This window comes from Hypomesus nipponensis, chromosome 27, assembly GCF_054491055.1.
Source record: "Hypomesus nipponensis isolate SF chromosome 27, ASM5449105v1, whole genome shotgun sequence".
Lineage (NCBI taxonomy): Eukaryota > Metazoa > Chordata > Actinopteri > Osmeriformes > Osmeridae > Hypomesus > Hypomesus nipponensis.
In genome coordinates this window covers 9316562-9339540 of record NC_140387.1, presented here as the reverse complement: position 1 = coordinate 9339540, position 22979 = coordinate 9316562, and the positions used below count along the sequence as shown (strand labels likewise).

General features: G+C 40.3%; 1 protein-coding gene and 1 long non-coding RNA gene across 2 annotated transcripts; one reads left to right on the top strand and one right to left on the bottom strand.

The window, feature by feature from the left end:
- The first annotated feature begins 357 nt into the window (after positions 1 to 357).
- LOC146220765 (uncharacterized) lies at positions 358 to 11812 on the top strand. The gene is made up of 7 exons (XM_084693909.1): positions 358 to 913; positions 1000 to 1132; positions 1513 to 1647; positions 1757 to 2373; positions 2460 to 2589; positions 10798 to 10914; positions 11057 to 11812. Exons 1-7 carry the CDS (start codon positions 358 to 360, stop codon positions 11295 to 11297), a joined length of 1929 nt encoding a protein of 642 aa, XP_084550035.1. The 3' UTR covers positions 11298 to 11812.
- Positions 11813 to 14513: 2701 nt separating this feature from the next.
- LOC146220764 (uncharacterized) lies at positions 14514 to 21372 on the bottom strand. The gene is made up of 2 exons (XR_014750900.1): positions 21116 to 21372; positions 14514 to 16376 (listed from the first exon to the last, which is right to left on the bottom strand). It is a non-coding gene; the product is annotated as an uncharacterized LOC146220764 (long non-coding RNA).
- Positions 21373 to 22979: the final 1607 nt, after the last annotated feature.

The window sequence follows — 22979 nt, the reverse complement described above, 5'->3', positions numbered from 1 at the left end:
GATACTCTTTTCATAAAACATGCTCATAAATGATCGTTAATTTATGATATCATACTTTCAGATTGATCACATCAGAGTACCGAGTCGATACGTAATTCTAGAAGATCGGGAAAGCCCCCCCCACCTCCCCCACCCCCTGGTCATGTTAAGAAAACCACCCTGCACACCGTATCCGTCAAACGTGCCAAGGAGAAGAACAAGGCGTATGCATGTTTCAATAAGCCAAAAGTTTAGCTACACAGTATTGCAAGAAATAATTACTGAACTAAGTATTCACGATTAATTAGTATATTGTTAAATCTGGTGCTGAATTTACTCAGTTTCAGCATTTGCTCAGTGTAATTTTTTTTTTTTTTAATGGGTATCAATTCCATTCTGCGCGTTATTGTTCTAACATTTGCTGTTCTGAAATCGACCATTGCTACAAGTGAAGTTCGAAACTTCTGCGTTTGGACGAAAGTCACAAACTGCCAGACCCATTCCACTTTCCTTAGCCAGAACAAGACCCAGTCGTTACTTCGCCTATACCACATTGTTTGGTCAAATGAGCACTCTATGGTCAACTGTGCCTGGAATGATGAATCTTCTGTTACCGCGAACTACTTGGATCTGTGTTGGAAGCGCGAGGGAGAATTCACTGAACGCCCTGACAGTCACTTAGAAATCAATATGATGCTCGAAGCATGCGCCGCATTTAACCCTCGAACGCTTGCGGAGCGCACCAAACGCTCTGGAAAGAGGCACATACGAAGTGCGGAAGGTCACTACATTGTGGGTGCTTCAGTCCAGAAACTTCGTGGCGACATTGACAGATCTGGGGGAAAGACGCACCGACGCCTGAAACGTGGTTTTATTGTACCTGGAACTCTTTGGTGTGGAGCTGGGAACAAGGCATTGTCATACAAAGATTTGGGTAGGTAAGTGTTCAGTGATTATCATCAGTGAGAACCTGTAACCTGGTCTCATTACATTTTGTTGAACTCTCTTTTATCTTCTCAGGTGTCTTTTCTGACACTGATAGCTGTTGCCGTGAGCATGACCAATGTCAGGACACCATCCTGTCCTTTCAATTAAACTATGGAGTCTTCAACAAAAACATCTTTACCATGTCCCACTGCAACTGTGACAACAAGTAAGACAACCAGGGGCGAATCTAGGTTCCCACTTTTGGGGGGGGCTAAGCCCCTAGATAAAACCTATTATTTTTCCTGTGACCCAGCAAAACTAGGGGGGTCTGGGGGCATGTTCCTCCAAAATACATTTTTGAAAATATCCTTTTAAATAGTGTCCGCTAGTGGGTTTTAGGAAGATGAATTAACAAATGTAGATGTAAAATATGAAAAAAAAGGGGGGGCTCCAGCCAGGTAGATACGCCCATGAAGACAACTTCTCCACAACATATCGTTTGGCACTTTTCTTTGGATAAATCTGATTACGGTTAATTTCCCCCTACAAGACTTGTTAATCTCAGGCACTGCTACATTTTTTACCAATATTCCTGCCCTTTTCTAGGTTTCGCGAGTGTCTGTTGGCGGCTCAGGATCGAATATCAAATGTTGTGGGTTACACATTTTTCAACCTGCTGAAAATGAACTGCTTTGACTTTTCCTACAAGCTCCAGTGTGTTGAGAGAAACTGGTTTGGAATGTAAGTAAGAGCAGTTGCCTTGACTGAATTGCTTACTTGTAATTAACGTGACCGGTTACAGGTGCAAACATGTTAAAATCATCTTTTAATCTGCATGTCTCTCTAACAGGTGTCTGAAAGAAGACATGGCTTTGTATGCTGTGGTGCATCCAGCCACTGTGTACAACTACTCAAACACAGACTCTGAAGAAGACATGGCTACTGCCGCTATCAACATAACCATCACCGCCAATGCCAAACTCACACCAGACTCCCAGAAAAGCAGAACCTCAGACTTACTGTTCTTCTCCACCTCTGATGCAGTCACCCACACTAGACCTGCCTCACCAGGCCTATCTGCCTCAGCCCCTTCCTCCCATACTATAGCCTCTGCCTCCCCCACCCTGTCTTCCTCAGACTCAGCTATCCAAACTTCAGCCCCTCCCTCAGAATCTTCATACAGCACAGCTCCTGCCTCCCCAGCCTCTCACAATTCAGCTCCAGCCTTCCACAGCACTCCTGCCTTGCCAGCCTCCCACATAGAAGTCGCTGACTCCCCAACCATCTCCGCTACCACTAGAGCAGATGGTAGCTCCCAAGCCCTGACCACACTGGAGAGCGAGACCGCCTCCATGCCACTGTGCAAGCAGGAAACAGACACAATGCCATCTCAAATTGTTGGTGTCACCCACACAATCAAAGCCAACTTCTCTAATAAACTTGTGGAAAGAGTCACAGCAAATATAGGTATGTGGGAGCCATGACTACATGTGTTTTTGTGTCCTGTCTTGTCCTGGATCCTGATTCACCCTCTCCTATCTTCCTCTCTCTAGATAAACCACAGTCCTGTGAGGTTTACCATGACCTGGATAAGTGCAGGCTGAAGATCCCTCCGCAGCAGGAGAGATATAGCTTCTATAACCCAGAGTCCAGGAGCTTGTACCACTGCAACTGCACTAGCAGGTAAATATTCCCCCTCCTCTCCATCACTCTCTTTAACTGGACCCACACATATATATAATCTTCTCTATAGTCAACTCTACAGGATCTATAGCAGGGCTGTCTAGTTGCTTGTTTCCAGCTTGTAATCAAGATAAATATTAAGATGTAAAGAGATAAAGAATCAGGTGTGATTCGCGTTAGAATAAAAACCTACCAGACAGTATTTTTCCAGGAACAAATTAGAGATTTAATATTATGTCACTATGGTACTGTTATTTTTTAATTCACTATACATTAATCAGTTTGCTGCTGTAATTGAGATGTAATTGAGAAGTTGCACTGTGGTATTATTCTTTGTTCAACAAGCCTGATAGCTAAAAGGCTGTTTTACAATCTTGCTTGTAAATACGGTAAATACTGTATACTCAAATACTGAACAACCCTGGACTTCTGAACATTAATTTATTGCTATACTTTCTACATTCACAATTGTTACGTAGAAAAAGTTATCTTTTACCTATATCTAACAATGTTGTCATTGGCAGTCGGCCTATCTTCGCTGGAATCACGATTCAAACAATACTCTCTGCAAACTGAAAAAATGCACCCAAAACTGTAAATAAGCTTGAAATGTATTTCTGGAAAACTGGCTTGTTTACTAGAAGCAGGGCCAGGTTAATGTCATCTGGGGCCCGGGGCAGAAGCCTCCCCGAGGCCCCCCCCCACCCCCACCACGCAAAAGATTTTAAAATGTATATATTATTATTACTATGATTTTTTTCAATATATATTAGAGAGAGAGAGGGGTTGGCAATTAAATTATGACAGACAAAAATATACATTTATACATTGTAATCAGTGGCGGCTGCTGGTCTTTCAAAGAGGGGAAGCTCATTTTCGGCCTACATCCTAAAAATGTCTTATTTATTTGGCTATTTCACTGGCTAGTTCACCCCCATGTAAAACCTAGCCGACTGAATTAATGAATGAAAAAACGATCTAACAAAACAATATTAATCAAGGAGGAAATGTGGAAATTAGGTTAAACTGAAACAAGGAACGTGGTGTATAATTGTACGAAATGTATGATGAAAATTGGTTAGCAATTTCGCCAAGCAAATACCAAGAAATAGGTTGCTGCAGTTTGTCTTTCAACTACAGTTGCAAAATCCGCGATGGGACTGAGCTTGAATAGCTTCAGTGACTTTTTGTAGTACAACATTTCTGTCAATCAAAAGGAGATGCAGTCTTTCGACAGACCCTCCAATCATCCAAGGAAGCCCATCGTCCAGGCCAGCCCACTCCTCCATTCACCCCCAGAGACGCTGAGCGTTCGAGGCGGGATCATCTCAGCATTCATCCAATGACCGTATAGTTTCGAAGAACTGAAAAAAACTGTTCAAAGCAGCCCCATTGAACTCCATGGAAGCTGAGCTTCAACAGGGAAATGCACTGTGACGCTATGGGGATGTATGAGAAGGAAATCAGTCAGTCGACCTGCTAATATATGTAGCTGATTAAGAAAGAACTCGTCTTTGATATGAACGTGTTCTAACGTATTTAAAATGTTAACACAATAGTAAATATTTGACCATAAATATTTTTTTATTGCAGGGGAAGTTGAGCTTTATGGAACGCCGAGTTAGTCAAAATTAAATAAATAAATAGGTAAATAGATAGAATACATACATAAATATGGCTATGAAATAAACTCTGAAATAAAACAATCAATCAATAAATAAATACATGTATTTATTTCAAAATTACGTTTTTGTAAAGACAACATTTATTTATTTCATGGGACTTTTATTTCCTAATGCCACATTTATTTATTTTTTGAGACTTTTACATACCACATTTATTTCCATATATATTTCCACACCACATTTATTTCCACGCCACATTTATTTCTGTGCTGTATTTATTTCTCACATGCAAACGAGAGGGGCGTGGTTATCTTCAGACCAACGCATTTGCACACAAGATCGAAGGCAGATCAGATGAGCTACTCTTTTTGTCTTTGTCTTAATCGGCATTAGCCATGTCAGAGATCGCATGCTGGCCTTATAGATCAAATTGATCAGCATGGCTTGTCAGGATATATTATTTTGGCACACATAGTAGATTTTGTAGAGGTACTTGGGCGGATAAGTGCTCTACAGAACATAGATTTTGAAGTCTTAAATAGTTCGAGCACTGTTCATGTGCAAGATGTACAGGTAGTGGGGGGTGATTAGTGCCAGGTAATGTTAACTAACACATCTAGCAACCGTCGCTACGCCTACAGAGGACAATCACTGCCACCGCTACATTGCTCTGCTATTATGTGGATGGCTAGGTCAATAAGGCACCGCGCTATAACTATCTAGCTTCACCATTATGCCATGCCGGTATTTCCATTTAGTGAGACAAGACCTGAAGTGAAGCCAGACCATTCCAGACATTACCCATACCTTTGGATTTACAGTACTGCTTCAAATTGAAGTCAAGTTTCTTAACGCTTTGTTATTATTGGCAATTTAAAGTTGCAACTAACCAAGACATGTCCAGACCAAGACACATTCAACACGGTACACAATACCCGAACCCAGTTATTATAATTTATGGAATTATTCAATATTAAATCAAACCACTACCACTAGACTCATTTTAATGACCATTCAGTGACTAAACGGGTTTGGCCGTTCAGGTCTGTGCCAATACAGCACAACACTACAACCTCTACAGTAGCTAGCTCTAGCTGAAATGGCCACACTGATGTTGTCCTTTTATTATTTCGCCAGCTAGCTAGCCGGCTTGCCAGCCACTTGGCCTACAGTTGCCGACTTTAAGACCGGTGATAACCAAAATACCACCTAGGAAGACGTAGTGGTGGCAGTGATTGTTAGCTTTGCAGACGAGTTACACGTCACACGAGCGAAAGCAATGTTTACAAAAGTAACTTCAGCGCTACCTCATAGCTATCAAAGACCCAGTCCCCACACGTAGGCTACTAGGTCACCGCCATCACTCCCATTGGGAAACAATGATAAAAAGGCAGAAACGACACAGACATTATGGGCAAAGATTGTCTACATTGTATGCTTTTCGGTAGTGCAATGCCTCAGTCACCCAATACAGGTAGCATAGCTATCTAGGAATCTAGGTGTACAGCTGCGTTGGTCTGAAGATAACCACGCCCCTCTCGTTTGCATGCGAGACAGGAAGTATATACAGCACAGAAATAAATGTGGTGTGGAAATAAATGTGGGGCGTAAAAGTCTCAAAAAATAAAGTGTGGCATTAGGAAATAAAAGTCCCATGAACTAAATAAATGTTGTCTTTACAAAAACGTCATTTAAAAATAAATAAATGTATTTATTTATTGATGTCGGTAAATGGATTCAGCTATATAATTATATAATGTTATATTTATATATTTATTGCCATCTTTGTTTTATTTCAGACTTTATTTCATAGCCATATGTATTTATGTATGTATTAATCTATTTATTTAGCTATTTATTTATTCATTTAATTGACTAACTCGGCGTTCCATAGAGCTTCCCTTGCAGTCTTAAATAAATCACCACTGATTGTAATACATTGTAACAAGCACCCCTAGCCAGCCACAATGTCAAATACATTGGAACATGCAGTCTAGCGTGCACACACACAGCCCAGCGAACACATATTTACAAACAACTTGATTGAACAATTTAATTATCAGGCTGTAACCGCCTACTGAAAAGAACATAGGCTAGATAATCAGTATGGGACTAGTTTAACCCTTGTGCTGCCTTCGGGTCACATGACCAAAAGGTTCATAACGAACCATCGTTGTGTTTACCCAATTTTACCCAATACAAAAGCCCAAAAAATGTTTTTTCTTTTAACCTTCGAAATGTGGGGGGTCTGAGACAGCCCAACGGTTAAAAGAAAAAGTTTCACTTTGTTTTGGTATGCTGTAAAGTTGTTGCAAACGACGGTGGGTCACAATGACTTTGGGTCAGAATGACCCGGAGATAACACAAGGGTTAAGTCCACTCGTCTACTTTTTTTGCAGGCAAAGTCACAAATCGTTGAAGTCAATTTGGCGAAGCAGGTCAAACAAGTTTCATGCAAAGCCATTGTTGTCTTGCATGCTTTGATACCGGCAAGGACACGTGACGCTAAGAGAACGCGGACTTCACTACGGTTAGATTCTTCAAGTAAATCCTTTCAAATGTAAATGACCATTGTAAACACCCAAAATCAAGATAACGTAAAATGTATGTGTCGCCAAATTTTCAGCTCTTATAGGTGTGTAAAGCTCCTTTTGAATAAAAATATGCAACCGATTAAGACAAAGACAAAAAGAGTAGCTCATCGCATATAACGGGCTGTTAAGATGTATTGAAAATATATGAACTAAACAGAATATTTTTTTCCAGTTAAATATTTTTATACCATGGTCTGATTGGCTGCAGGGGTGTCCATTATCGGGTGATAACGGACACCTACTGCGTCATTGCAGCAAAACTGTCTTTTCACCGTTCTAAATGATTGTGCTGGCAACATAGTATATGAGCCTGTACAAAGTGTCTGAAATAAGTAACCATAACAACAGTGACGGAGTCAAAGCCTCCATTTACAACTTTGAAAGACTTAAACAATAACAACAATAACAATGTAATTTACAACAATGAGTGACTTCAATATTTATTTTAACCTATTTGAAAAATTTACTTCTCTAAATGGACTGTGTCAGTGTCATATAAACGCTAATCTCACATGCCATTCGCTATTCACCTCGCTAGTCAATCTACTTCAAACAGTCTTTGGCCAACTCTACACATGGCCGATTGTTTTCTTCTAAAAATCTAGATTTTATTTGGGGACAATGACATGGCTCGATAGCTGGCTAGTCTTGTTGTTAAACATACTGTCAAATTATAATTACTGTTAGGAGAATATGTAAACTTTGATGCGGTCATCTCACATCCATTTGCTATTCAACTCACTCCACAGGCTGCAGTCTACTGTAGCCTAGTACAGTATACGGCCAATACTTTTGTGAAAATCTTGATATTAATTTTGGAACATTGACATGGCTGATTAGCAAGCAAATCTCCTTGTCAAACATACTGTAAAATTATATTTACTGTTTGTCAACCGTACACAATGTTATTGCCTTTGAATCTTGCTAGCAAAACGTTAGCTTTTGGGCTAATAGCTCAGCCAAAGGAAAGCCAGTGTTGGTTCTATGAGCTGAGCGGACTATAAAATATCAAAGTTGGCTAATGTTAGATTTATTTTGCAAAACGCCTGAAAACATAAATTAATGTTTGAAAAAAATATTTTTTATCGTTGGCAAGTGCCCATGGTATAAGTGGGATAATGCCCTTCGAGGTGTCCAATATGTAAGGGAAAATGTATAGATTGACGGTCATTATCGGGAAAATAAGCCCCCCACGGGGCGAACAGCGCCCCCCACGGGGCGAACAGCGCCCCCCACGGGGCGAACAGCGCCCCCCACGGGGCGAACAGCGCCCGACGCGAAGCGGAGGACACCACCGTGGCACAGCTCCGCAGTAGCGGACTGGCAATCAGGAACACGGGGATAAGAATACCGATGGAAAACCAGGCTAAGAAATGTGGGGCTGAAAAATTAAGAGACAAAGAAATCACCTTCACTAGACAAGGTTTTACTAATTGAAAAACGGCTATGTTTATTTTACATGAAGCTCAACTATTTTGCACTCAAATAGAGGCCAAAAATGTTTTGGCTTGCGCACTATGCACGCTCGCATTAAGGATAGAACTCCCAAACTCGCATCACATCGAACACAGAAAATGCTTGTATTAGCAGGGCAGCTGTGGTGGCGTATATGGAGGCCAGTTCTGGGGGGCCAGTCTGGATCAAAGTTTTTTACTCCCAGTTCCTCCCTGCCGCCCCGCAACATTAAGCAAACTAAGTTTGCAGACTGATGTGGTGAAAGTAACACCTCATACATAATCACTGTCAAAGCCAGCCAGAACACAAAGAAGAAGGGCAGTGGCCATGTGTGCGCTCACACCCTCACATATCAGTAGGATTACACTGTAGGATAAATGCACATATGTCTGTGTGTGGGGCAGTCCCAGAATAAAGCTTCATCCTACAGTCTATAATCACCCCTATATTCTGACACAGCCATCTGTTTACTTCAGACATAGCCAGTGGCGTCTTAATAGCACTTGAGGCCCCTGGGCTATGGACTTTTTTCTTTCATTTTTTGAAGCCCCCGCCCGCTAATTGGAAATGTTAAAAGTTTTGTCTTGGTAGCGATTGAGTTGCTTGTATTTTTATTTACGTTGTTGCACGGTTTAGGCTGAAACAGTTTTTGTGGCAAACAGTGCCTTGTGTCAACGAAGGGAATTGTGCTAGCCTACGTCACAATGTCAGAACACGTTAGCAACTATGCATGGATACAACGTGCATTATTACGCGTGCATACAACTCCTCTTCGTGTCGTGCCTAACAACTCCCCCTTACCTGTTCTAAAAATGGCCTCTTGGGGCTTATTGCTTAATTCTCTGCTCACAGCAATTATTATATGGGAACGACAGTACGAGCGTTCTGATTGGCTAATGGGTAGTCATGCCAGCCGAGTACCGACCTCATCGCCGGTCCGCGGTCTTATACGGATTATTATTGCCCTGCTCTGACGTCATCTCATATGAATACTACACAAAGACTAGACTAGTACTGTAATATTTACTATCCAGACAATACTGACAACATCAACAGCGATGAAGAAATTGTTAACTTTCTAAAAGAGTCGTTACATGTGTTGGAATTGAAGCCATTTTAGCATAACCGTGTTGTTCGCTTTCTATCAAAAGTAATTGGTTGCTAGGCATCCCCTGAAACACATTGTGAGAGGACTTAAGAGATAGCTACAATTAGCCTACCATTTACTTTCATTTACAAAATGAAAAGAGCTAAAAATGCCATAAAATAAACAACTTACTAACCTTGACCGTTCGGTCATGCCGGGAAATATCAAACCTCGGCTTTGCTGTATCAACCTGGCTAACGCTCGGTCGATACGTTCAAGCCTCAGTTTGATATTTCCCGGCATGACCTCACTCTAGGTTAGTAAGCAGTTAGTATTGTATCGTGCCATGGTGTAGCAGCACTGTCACTGTCTTAAATGCCACAGCCTAAAATGTATGTAAAGTATGTTTCCGGCGCATTCAAACAATCCCCTCAGTGTAGTTTGGTTAGCAATAGCAGCTAGGCTAGCTTGCTCGTAGCACAATTCAGCTTCTCCACGCAGGGCTCTAGACTGTAGTGATGTGTCATTCGCGAACGATTCGTTCATTTTGAATGAATCCTTACAAGGACTAGGGAGTAACGAGTCCTCTCAATGAGTGATTCGTTCATTTTCTCGTGGCCATGCATCGGAACAGTTGCATAGGCTTGTCGAAGTAAACAGAAATGATTCGTTCATTTCCCGACTCTGCCTTTCTACGAGTCTTTGGAACATTTTTCACGTGACCTGCATAGGCTCTGTACTGGTGGCTAGAGGAAACAAACGATTTGTTCATTTCCAGACTCGGCCTTTCTTCGAGTCTTTGGATCATTTTTTCACGTGACCCGCATTGTATTTTTTAGTAGAGGAAACAGTTTCCTCATTCCCTTTCGCTTAAGACGTGAATGATATTCGCTGAAGTCATCATACTGACTGGTTTTGTTATTTTCACTTTACATTTACACTTACAGTTTAGTGCAGTGTAATTGTTTGCCGTGATAATTAAATGGTAGTGTGTTAATAAATGACCAAATCATACAAACTGTCATGATACATTATTTTAATGCAGGAATTTCTTTTGTAATAGTATCTGCTGGTGCACATGTCATGCACTAACCTACATAAGAATATATATAGCCCCCCCTCAAAGGGGGTTCAGCTTGTTTCATAAATGGACCCATTTGCAACCGATGCAAGCAAGCACACTCTACCCTCTATAATTTTTGTTACATTTTGTTTAGATAAGGGGGAGGGGTGCCTCCCTCCACATCCACCACCGGATGCCACTGTAGAGCAGAGTAATGACACTGCGAATACGGACATTTATCATCATTATTTTGTATTATTATTAAGAGGCCCCTGATTGGTCGAGGCCCTGGGCTTAAGCCTAGGTAAGCCCGTGCATTAAGGCGCCACTGGCCATAGCAGTTGCATCAATCTGACCACTTCCTCTGTCTCTCTCGCCCCTCAGACTCTTCCAGAGGCTGGATCAACAGAGGAAGCTGAGTGGGTTACTGCCTGTCCTGCTGGAGGATGTGTCTCTGTCTTGCTTCACTTTGCAGCCACAGCACTGCACTCAGCAGTCAAGGTCAGCCTGTTGTTTTTTTACGTGGTTTTTCTATGTAAATATCTTTAATTACTATAATAGGTTCCTGGGCAGTGATAGTACAGTGTTAGGCAACCTCTTTCCTCCTCTTTTTCACTCTTGTTCTCTTTCACTCTGCTCACAGCTGCACAGCAATTCTGGTCCAGCCCCTCCTCTCTCAGCTGGAGCAGCAGCAGCCGAGCGGTGGAGACATGGTTGAAGGACGCCACCTAGAGATCATGAGGCTGCAAGTCAGGAGGCGCAACATGAGAAGGACCAAGCGAAAGGGGCGCCCAGTTTATAAGGAATGTCTTAGGATGACACAGCCCAAACTACTCAAGACAAAGAAGCTTCGCCAGCAGGGGGAACACTCCAGCCTGTCTTGAATATTGTGAGGGAAATCACTTATTGACATATCACATATTGAAAGCGTGCATGCTTTACACCGGATTGAATTTAAGAAAGTATAACAGGGTAATATAAAGTATGTAAATTGTGCCGGTGTGTGTGTAGTAGATTTATATGGTGTCTCATTGTTTTAGTAATACATAACTCATTGTACATAATGTGTTTTATGAAATATTACATGGATGAAAAGTAATTTCTCAAGTTGAACCAACAGGCCATAGTCAACATAGTCTACATTGTATATATAATTGTAAAAATGTCTTGAAGTCATTGTATTTTGGTCTAACACATTTGAATTGTTTGTTTTTATTTATAAATAACAAAGGCAGTTGTAATGAAATAAAATGAAAACAAAGGCAGTCGCTCACTATAAATTGAAACTAGGCACTTAACACACTGGAGCATATAGTAAACATAATAGGGACATTTTGATATAATGCAACAAGCTGGGAGTATTTTTACAGTGTGTGAAAGATGTAGGCCTACGAGAACCAGTAGCCTAACTTTAAATGCAAAATGATAGGTTTATTATCTAAATAGTAAGATAATCAGTATGTAATATTGAATCAAAATCGATACAGAAACATACGTTCAGAGAAATCATTGGCAGTTCCAATTAAATTAAACTAGGTGCCGCACTCGAGTTCATATAGTAAACACAACAGGGACACCGGCGCAGTCATTTGATAGCTGTGCACCGGCCTAATGAAGTAGAAGGCTGTAGCTTTCTTTAGTGAATTCTGTTTCCTTGATTAACTAATACAATTAAGGCAGTCACAAATAAATTAAACTACACTGTAAAAAAATATATATATATTACCACACTTTTTCTGTAAATTGTTAGTGTTTTTTTCTGTGTTTTTTCTTTTTTTCAGTCAGACACATTAACCATGACCTTTGTAAGCAGCGACCTCTAGGCTAGATTATTCTTACCCCACCCAAAGATCACAAGATGTCTGCGTACATCAGAACCTCACGTCATGCAATGCCAGCATGCGCCAGTCAATATCAAAGACTACAAAAGCCTGCAAAAGCCTTTTTGGGGCTATCTTGTTGTATATGATCATTGACCAATGCACTTTTAGTAAAGCTCTATCTGGGAAGTCGCTTTTGATAAAAGCATCTGCTAAATAAATGAATGTAAATACGCCAGAGTAGGACGAACGAAAGTTGATCAGATCAGAGCTTGTTTAAGGAGAGCCTTGCCACTCCCTATTAAGCTCCATTGTACCTAATTTGGCTGCAGTTCCACCAGAGTTCCACTGGGGGTGATCGCGAGTGAGTGCATGTTGAATGGGAGTCTATGGAGCTAAACGGCTAAATTTGTTTCTTTCGTCTGATTGTCGTTGAGAAATCTCCGATTTGATTGTAGTTTTTGCATGTTCAACATGGATTATACAGTACTGTGCAAAAGTTTTAGGCAGGTGTGAAAAAATGCTGTACATTAAGAATACTTTCAGCGTTGGCCAATCGGGTTGGTTTCTTGTTTCTTGTAACGTAGCAACCCTTACAAAAAAGAAGTATACTTCAAGTTTATTTTGTAAGGATACTTAGTATAAAAAGTATACCATTATCATGTTACTTAAAGTATACTAGCAGTGTACTTATTTATATACTTTTTTTGTACTAAGTAAACTGAATTGGCCCACTTTTTAGGTCATTTAGTACACTTTAAAGTACACTTGTAGTGTATTTCAAGGTTTACTTTTGAATACTGCAAAGTAGCCTGTGTAGTGCACTTTCAGTTCATCAAGTATACTTCCTAAAGTACTTCAAAGTATACTTTGGAATACTCTAAAGTAGCCTGTGTAGTGCACTTTCAGTTCATCAAGTAGAGGCCTTTTTCACTATAACTTTAATAAAAAGTTGACAAGATATATACTGTTCAATGTGAGTGATTAAAACATTGTTGATGATGTTAAATGTTATGCATTTTATAATTTATAACCAGTCATTTATAATGATATAATTTAGTTAAAACATACTGACAACTGGGAGTTAATTGTTATTTAATTAATAGATATTTATAAGTAGTTTTGTATTTGACAATCAAGTAAAATTTACTACGTAAACTGCGAAAAATTAAGTAAGCCTTACCTGATATACTTGGTGAATATTAATTGCTGATACTTTGTGAATATTAATTGCTAATACTGAGTACATTTTACTTAGTTTGTGTGGTGTAATTTAAACACATTACATGGTGTTAAATTTAAACACAAATTGTTTGCAAATTGTTGCCTCATTTTTTTTGAGTAAATCTTAAACATCATTTTTTTTCAGTTAAGCGCGGGCATGAGAACTATTAAAACCAAACATCAATGGCGCACCGATACTAGGATCCACCATGGCACCCGGCGACAAAAAGACGTTGTCCTACTTCACCACACTTGATAGAATTTTTATTTTGTGTTTATGGTCAAGCGGACGGCTCATAGAGGGCACCGCCCCACCACTGCTGCATCACATTCCGACCTGAAAGCTGAAACTTATTGAATAAGACTTTAAAAGAAAGAAAAACATGTCTAATGAGTAGCTAAAGTCAATATTATATAGCTAATAGAATGTTGAATCTGCAATAAAATGTGGAAGAAAAAAAATCTCTGTTGTCTAAAGTTAGCTGATAGGCTACGTATTTCCTGCTGGGCGCAAGTTACTTGCGCCCAAGGAGCCCCGTTGACTGTCGCTATAAGTTGTACATGCGTAGTTCCCTCCTCTCAATGCAAGACATAGGACCTCGACGGGGCGCAGAACACTTGCGCCCCAAACTGCTGATTTACTAGAGGGCTTTTCAAATACATTATGATAGGGCCCGTTATGTCTGTCACATCCAATCAGATCACGCAACACATTTAAGTTGTTTATTTACGTTGTCATGGTGTTCTCTCAAAACTGAACCAAAGAGTATAGAAGCACTATAATCAATAGTCAATATACGTTCTTTGACTGAACTAGCAACCGATTGAGCTCTAACGTTATAAAAATAGCTAGCTGATGATGGAAACTTACAATTCAGTAAAGTCGCAAAAAAATACGCCCTTTCAAAAAAGAAACGATCAAGAGAAGCTCAAAGTGAAGGAGCTTGGACCTGATCGGCCTGACATATTAATTCAGCAACAGTCGAATGACAGAGGAAGAAAATACACTAGGTCGTTTTCAAGGACCTGCTATAGCAAGACAAGTTGGCTAACTGGTTGTGGAGAAACAAATGCTTTATTTTGTTTTCCCTGCCTCCTTTTTCAAAAGACAGGATCAGACCCAGCATGGATACAGACAGGATTGAGGGATCTGAAACACATATCAGAAAAAAGTAAAAAACATGAGCAAACAAGGGTCCTCATGGAAAATGCAATGAGACTAGCCATGTTTGGGAAAATAAACATATCTGCTCAACTTGATGAAGGCTACAGAATAGGGATCCGTAAGCATAACGAGGAGGTTGACAAAAACAGGCACGTCTTGTCTAAAATAATAGACTGTGTAAAGTTCTGTGGCGCCTTTGAAATAGCCCTGCGTGGCCATGATGAGAGTGAAAGCTCAGAAAATCCTGGTGTTTTTAGAGGATTGGTAGATTTAGTAGCATCACTAGATGCAGTTCTGCAAGAGCATCTGCAGACTGCTACTGTGTTTAAGGGAACATCGAAGACCGTACAGAATGAACTCCTTGACTGTATGTTGTCAGTTTTGAGAGAAGAAATCATCGAAGAAATCAGGAGTGCTGACTTTCTCTCCATCCAGGCTGATGAAACTACGGACATTTCCACTCAGTGTCAATTGGTGCTTGTGATCCGTTACATTGACAAAGCCCATGTTGTGCAAGAGAGGTTTTTTTAGTTTATACTTCTCCAGAGAGCCACAGCTGATTCCATTGCCACAGCCCTTCTGGATAGGTTGGGCTCCATTCTCCCTGATGACCAGAAGAGCAAGCTTATTGCTCAGGCATATGATGGTGCAAGTGTGATGAGAGGAGCCACAGGTGGTGTGCAGAAGAAGGTGCAAGATGTGTATGTAAATGCACACTATGTCCACTGCTATGCTCACCAACTCAACTTTATCATGCAGCAGGTGACATCTCACATTTCTGGAGTTAGTCAGTTCTTTTCTGACCTGGCTGGATTTTCTAGCTTTTTTTCAAGATCTCCCAAGTGAACCAGCGTGCTTGATAGAGTGGTGGCACACAGACTCCCGAGAGCAAGCACAGTGAGATGGAACTTCCACAGCCGTATTGTGAACACTGTGTTTGAGCACAAGATGATCTCCTCAAGTGTTTTATAGCTATCAGGGACTCTGGCAAGTTTGATCCTACCACTATGCGAGAAGCTGGAGGGTTTGTGAGGCTACTGGAGGATGATAGTTTTAGCCATCATGCCTCATGTGGACATTTTCTACAGTCAGCTTCAGAAGCGGACCATAGACTCAGTCTTTGTCCAGGGAACCATGCAGCAGTTCACAGACAACGTACAAACAATCAGAAATTCCATCCCTACCCTGAGTGTATCTGAGCAGTAGCTGGCCAAGAAACGCTGCACACTGGGCCCAGGTGAACTTCAGGAGGTTAGCTACAGAGGTTTGTGACACCATCTTGGGCCATGCAAAACAGCGGTTTGCATTCACCAAACACCTGATCAGTGCTACACTGCTGCAGGGAGACAAATTCCAGCAGTACAACAAACAGTTCCCCGAGGCAGCACTGAACACCACCATGAAGGCTTACCCACTGCTGAACAAGAACAAGCTAAAAACAGAACTGTCACTCATCTACAGCACTGATGAGTTCAAGAACTGCAGTGGTGCTGTGGCTCTGTACCAGCTCTTCATGGGGAACAACCTGCAGGACACCTTCTCGGAGACTGTGGCTCTGCTGAAGATCCTCATCACAACGCCCATGACTACAGCTGAATCGGAGAGGTGCTTCTCAACACTGAAGAGGATAAAGACCTTCCTCAGGAACACAATGTCACAGGATCGTCTCAATGCGTTGGCCATGCTCTCTATGGAGAAGAAACTCATCAAAAACATCCCCAACTTTAACCACAGAGTCATCGAGAAATTTGCATCTGTCAAGGAGAGAAGGGCAAAATTTCAGTACAAAAGTTAAACACAAAAAGGTTAAAAACAAGGTGGCTGTCATATGGCTTTGAGTCAGTTTACATATCATTTAAATTTGTATATATTTAATTTCTAAAATTGTTTTCTATTATGCTTTAGTGTGTTCATCATTTCAAGTTCATAGGTTTATTGTCTCAGGGTTTTGTGTTGTCAAATTTCATTCATAATTATCTAGACATAACCTACTTTGTTGTGTTTCACAACAGAATTATACATAAAAGCCCTTTTCACTTTATTTAAAACTGTTACATTGTGTATTATCCCTGTAATGTAAATTTGACATGAGGAGCGTGGTCAGACACACTATCATTTACAATGTTACTCTTCTCGGGTTAAATGAAAAGCTAAGTGGTTTATCGGTTTCAACTGACATTTATTGTAGCGTTAATTCCCCAACAATGCCTTCAGGGGGGTATTCCAAGTAGCGGGCTTAGTGAAAACTTTGAGTTGTTTAACCCTGAAAAGAGGCATACTCCGAGTTCCACGTTCCAGAAAGAGAGGTAACGAAACCTTTTGGTAAGTTTCCATGGTAACTTACTCTTTGAAACTAACCTGCTCGCTAGAAGGTTTTCCATGCCAAACTCTGCGTTTCTACCGATCCCCTCCCACTTTATGAGCCCGATAGCGTTGGCAGACACGGCATATCATTTCCTGGTTCAGCCGAGCGATCTCGAACAAAATTTTATTTGCTTAGTTATACGCCGGGAGACTATTTTAAGAATGCTGTTCGATGTACTTTAATTCCCTGATGAATACCTAAGTTAACGTTACCGTTTCCTGTCACAATCTGTAATTTATTTTAGCAACATTCTCAGCCCTTCGGTCTTCATCGATAGTGTTACTCGCCGTGGATTTGCACTCAGAATTGACCAAATGCCTTTTGCCACTGAAATAAAGACAAATAATTGAAATTGTATTTGGTCTTCTTTATTGCCTACAAATAGAAATCTAACAATGAGTAGCTTATTTCTATCGGCTATTGTTCCTACAATTTACATGATTCATATGATTCCTACAATTTACATGATGTAGGCTACCGTCCTGTAACTGTTGTTTCGGCAAATCTATTTCAACATTGTTGGGGGTCAATATATTGGCCAAATAACCTAAACTAATTCCCCTATGGTTTGAAGGAAGATGGGAAATTGAACAATGTATCAACATTAACCAAATAATGCAAATACCAATGGAATTACAGTTATTTGACTCTTTGGGTTCAATCAGAGCAGGAATGGTCAAATTAAGGTTAAATAATATAATCATTTCATCATATTGCAAATGAATGCAATCAATTAATTTAACTCTTATGCCTACTCTACCATGATTATTGTAAACCAGAGATAGAAAGCATGAGGTGAGGAAGAAGGAGTAGGTCTAGGACAAGCGAGAGCTGAGGAGAAGGTCTCAGGAGATCAAGAATCCACAGAACAATGCTTCACACTTCCATTTATACCCAAGAACAACTACAATCACACCAGAATCTTGACCCTTACTTATCAACATGTCTAGCAATGCTACAGTAAGTTACAAAGATGTGAGAGCCATCAAGTTCAGACTCCATCCAGTAACTCCATATTTTACCATAAGAGAGGTGGGGGCAGGTGGATAGCCTTACAAGATCAGCCTTTATTCTTCTGCCCTATGTACAACATCTCTTGGTCAAAATAGAAATTCAGCAAATTCAACAATTAATATTAATGTAGGTTATTGTTCCTACAATTAACATCACCTGTGACCATGCATCCTCTCGTAACTGGTGTTCCAGTAAATCTTTTTCGAGATTAGCCTTTATTCTTCTACCCTAAGTAGGCCTACACCCTCTCTTGGTCAGTTTTTGGCACTTTCTTCACGAGGTGCAGTTTGTACAACTAATTTACTTCTAACATGAGATTACATTAGCATTTCACTGTTCCACATGCAAAATGCACCTGCCATTAAATGAACATCTCACTATATACAGCATTCCCTGTTGTCAGAATGTGCAAATCTTTTTTATATTCAATATTCTCATGTCAGTGTAACTGACAAATACAAAAAAAGCCTGTAAATAAAAGTACATGGAGAGCGAACTACCAGTAGGCCCTAGCTACCATACATAGTAATTCTTTGCATCCATTTCTGCGGCAGCAGTCATTAATGCCTCTTCGCCATCTTAATCATCATCACCATCCTTTGATAAAAAGCATTCTGTTGAGGGAAACTGCTACTACAAGTTGAAATAGCCACCCACCAATTTTAATTTAAACTTTGTATCATGTCGAATATGATTAAACCCATGGTGACGTCGAGGCTACAATCACAAGCGTAGCCTATAAGCAAAATATGCATTACCTGTTCGTAGTATGTTTTTATATGTAATATAACATTGAACATGCTATTTTCCTATTAAGTCCACCACTTTTTCTCCTGTAATATTAACGGACAGTGGGGTTAAATGTTCAATGTACGGACTGGCTATTGCATTCAAATAGTAAATGCATTGACTCGGCAGCAATTGTCTCCCACGCCAATTGTAGCTAAAGGCTATACAGCCGTGTTGCTTTTTTCCGGAATATGTGCTCAGATTGATGCAAGAACACGAAATAAAACTTATATCTAAAGTGTGGTGAAATATGACAACGTTTTTTGTCGTCGGTTGCCATGGTGAATCCTAGTATTGGAGCTCCATAGATGTTGGCTTTTGGTAGTATTCATGCACGCGCTAAACTCAGAGTTGACGTACTCCGAGTCGAATTAACTAATGCATATCAGGTGTTCTGGAACTATGGAAGTTTATTAGACTCTTTATTCAAATGGCAATGCATTTGTCAAATGGCAATTCAATGCGCAAAGTGACAATGCAATCCGCAACTCAAATGGCAAAGCAGTTGTCAAATGGCAATTCAATGTGCAAATGACAATGCAATCCGCAATTCAGTTTGTATTATTTTGAATAAAAATGTGAATGAACGCTTATTGCATTGCATTTCATATTGACAAGGTTTTTTCGACTCTTTATTCAAATGAAAATGCATTTGTCAAATGGCAATTCAATGCGCAAAGTGACAATGCAATCCGCAAATCAAATGGCAAAGCAGTTGTCAAATGGCAATTCAATGTGCACATGACAATGCAATCCGCAATTCAGTTTGTATTATTTTGAAGAAAAATTTGAATGAACGCTTATTGCATTGCATTTCATATTGACACGGTATTTTCGACTCTTTATTCAAATGGAGATTCGATGTGGTAGCTAAACAGCGCCCCCAATCTATTGCATTAGCATTTACTTGTCATCACGCTCTTTTTGTTGCAAAATTCAAATGAAAATGCAATCTGTCAGTTCCCCCATCAAGGCGGGTCCCCGCCCCTATTGAGGGTAAGACCCAACTCTACTCTGCTTCTGAGTGGCTACTAAGGCGTGAAATTAGTGCCAGGAGAGCGAGCTCTGTAAAAACGATTTGTAACTTGCAAAAAAGATTTGTGTCTCTGTAGAAAATGATTTGTGTACTTGCAAAAAAAACTTTTGTGTCTCCGTAGAAGAAGGCAAGATTTATGTACTTGCCAAAAATATTTGTGTACTTGTAAAAAAAGGTTTTGTGTCTCCGTAGAAGAAGGCAAGATTTATGTACTTGCAAAAAAGATTTCTGTACTTGTAAAAAAAGGTTTGCCCTACATGCCCATGGATATTTTGAACTATTAAACATTACCAAATGACTCGCCATTGAAATCATCAGCATTCTAGTTTTGTTCTTATTTGCTGACGTTCTTTGTGTGATAGACAGACGAAAATGTCCAATGATACTAAACATAGAAATGGCTATATTTGATTGGCTTAGATGGTTTTGGGAGCAGTGTTCCCGCCTTCTTCTACGGAGACACAAAACCTTTTTTTACAAGTACACAAATCTTTTTTGCAAGTACATAAATCTTGCCTTCTTCTACGGAGACACAAAAGTTTTTTTTGCAAGTACACGAATCATTTTCTACAGAGACACCAATCTTTTTTGCAAGTTACAAATCGTTTTTACAGAGCTCGCTCTCCTGGCACTAATTTCACGCCATAGTAGCCACTCAGAAGCAGAGTAGAGTTGGGTCTTACCCTCAATAGGGGCGGGGACCCGCCTTGATGGGGGAACTGACAGATTGCATTTTCATTTGAATTTTGCAACAAAAAGAGCGTGATGACAAGTAAATACTAATGCAATAGATTGGGGGTGCTGTTTAGCTACCACATCGAATCTCCAATTGAATAAAGAGTCGAAAATACCGTGTCAATATGAAATGCAATGCAATAAGCGTTCATTCAAAATTGTCTTCAAAATAATACAAACTGAATTGCGGATTGCATTGTCACTTTGCGCATTGAATTGCCATTTGACAAATGCATTGCCATTTGAATAAAGAGTCTAATAAACTTCCATACTGAAACCGAATTTTCTGAGTTTCCCATGTTAGACTAACTCAACTCTGAGTTCAGGGTTAATCTCAGAGTTTGTTGAACCTGCTACCTGGAATACCCCCCTGACCTAAGAAAGTAAAAACAAACTTCAATTACTTTTGGAAATCAGTGTTTTACACGGAAAAAACGAATTGTACATACAAAACGAATAATAAACTGCACATTAAACACATACGAAAAGTACACTTAATTGACTAATTACACATGTTCACATACAGAAAAGCAATTAAGACGACAAACACATACCTCATAGGCCTCTCTTATTTAAGAGGAATAAACGTGGACAGCTTATTCTTAAAAATAAAACGTATTTGACTTCTTTAACTTCTATGCGTTGGCTTGTTTGTTTATAAACTACTTCGTACATGCCACCAGGGGCCCGTTCGTCGTAGGGGTTGAAGCTAAGCTAATCCATTGTCCCTTTAGCCCGTTAACATTAGCGAGCTAACTGAGAACCGCTAATATCGGTTCGTCGACGGCTGATCCGCATCCAAATCATGTGGTTAATTTCAATCAGGCTAAACTCATCTGGGCAAGTGCACGCGCACGTCCGACTTCAAAAGGCAGGAAAGGTCGATCACCAAAACCGTGATTTTCTAACGGTACGATGGCAGGAAAGACTGGACTTAATGAGAGAGCGGTGATATTCTCGCAATCAGAACAGCATTTAATAATAAGTCTCTATGAAGACTTCAAAGACATAATCATGGCTAAGTCAAACACCGCCACCGCTGCCAGAGCAAGACAGGCAGCTTGGCAAAAAAATGCTGATAAACTAAATGCGTAAGTTTAGGTAAAATGTATAGGCTCATCTTTAGTGCCTTATTACCCCAATCAATCAGATCACATTTCTTTAAATGTGCCTGCTGGCAGTAGGCTTAATGGAAATTAGTCATCGAATGAGATATTGCTAGCGAAAATAATTGTCTCAACTTTACAGAATAAGTTGGCCTAGATAAAACAAAGGCCAAAGATTATCTAATTGATACGAATTCATGGACACTTATGAGGATGTATGTACTGAAAGCGCTTATTTAACATGTACTATATATGTGCATATGCATGTATGTGTAGATGACCATATAGAAGTAGGAGTTTGAATGCATGTGCAAATCTGTGTATGGGCGGATTACAGTATGTACGTAGTATTATTCATAATCAGAAATGCAATCAATTGATGCAGTGAAAAGAAATTGTTGAGTCCACTTTAATCATTTTCAAAAATAATGATATGGTATGGTGTACTGTATGGTATGGTATGGTGTGATATGGTGAACACTGTCATATAATTATGAGTGCTTTCAAACCCCATGTAGTTGCAACCCAGCCACTAAGAGGACTTGGGAGCAAGTAAAAATAAAACATAAAAACATCATTCAGGCTGGTGAGTCATTACAATATGTGCCATGGTAATGTACTGAACAGCTTGTCAGTGTCATATCCTTCATATTTTAGCCAACAAGAAAAAGGCGGATATGGTTAAGACGGGGGGAGGACCCCAAGGTCCCGAGCTAACCCCTGCTGAGGAGCTGGCCCTGGCTAATAATAGGGGTAGGCCCATCATGCAGGGCATAGCTGGGGGCAGCTCCTCTGGAGAGGTGGTAGCAGGAGAGAATCCTTATGTCCAAGGTAGGTGCACTTCATTCTATGAGTTTCCTTCATAATTAGTCATTTGGTTAACCATAGTCACATTTTGCAGTGGCCGGAGGTTCGATCACACTCCTGCAGCCACCTCCCAATGTGTTGGTCGGGGGAGAGGAGCCCACTGATGTAAGTTGATATTGCTGCATCATTGTGTAATGATTCTAAACATGTTCATTGTGTGTGTCTTTTAAAACCGAAGGCACTTTCCCACAGTTCCTAATCATTCCTAATTCACTAACAGGAGGTCAGTCTAAACGATGAGGACACACTTTCTGCGTTCTCCAGCGATTTGGTAAATGCAAGTTGTGTCAACTAATACTCCTATCCCACTCACTCCTGCCACTCACTCCTGGCACTCACTACATCAATGCATTCCTTAAGGCAAATCCTGCTGGACCATGGCCTGATCCGGAGGAGCCTGGCCCCTCTCACTCTTTGGGAACTGGGGATAGGGGTGTGAGTTCTC

Bases quoted from the DNA above. Each gene is read 5' to 3' on its own strand.
- LOC146220765 (XM_084693909.1), top strand. From the start codon at position 358: ATGGGTATCAATTCCATTCTGCGCGTTATTGTTCTAACATTTGCTGTT. The intron at 914-999 runs GTAGGTAAGTGT...TTATCTTCTCAG, and splicing joins ATTGTCATACAAAGATTTGG to GTGTCTTTTCTGACACTGAT. The intron at 1,133-1,512 runs GTAAGACAACCA...GCCCTTTTCTAG, and splicing joins CACTGCAACTGTGACAACAA to GTTTCGCGAGTGTCTGTTGG.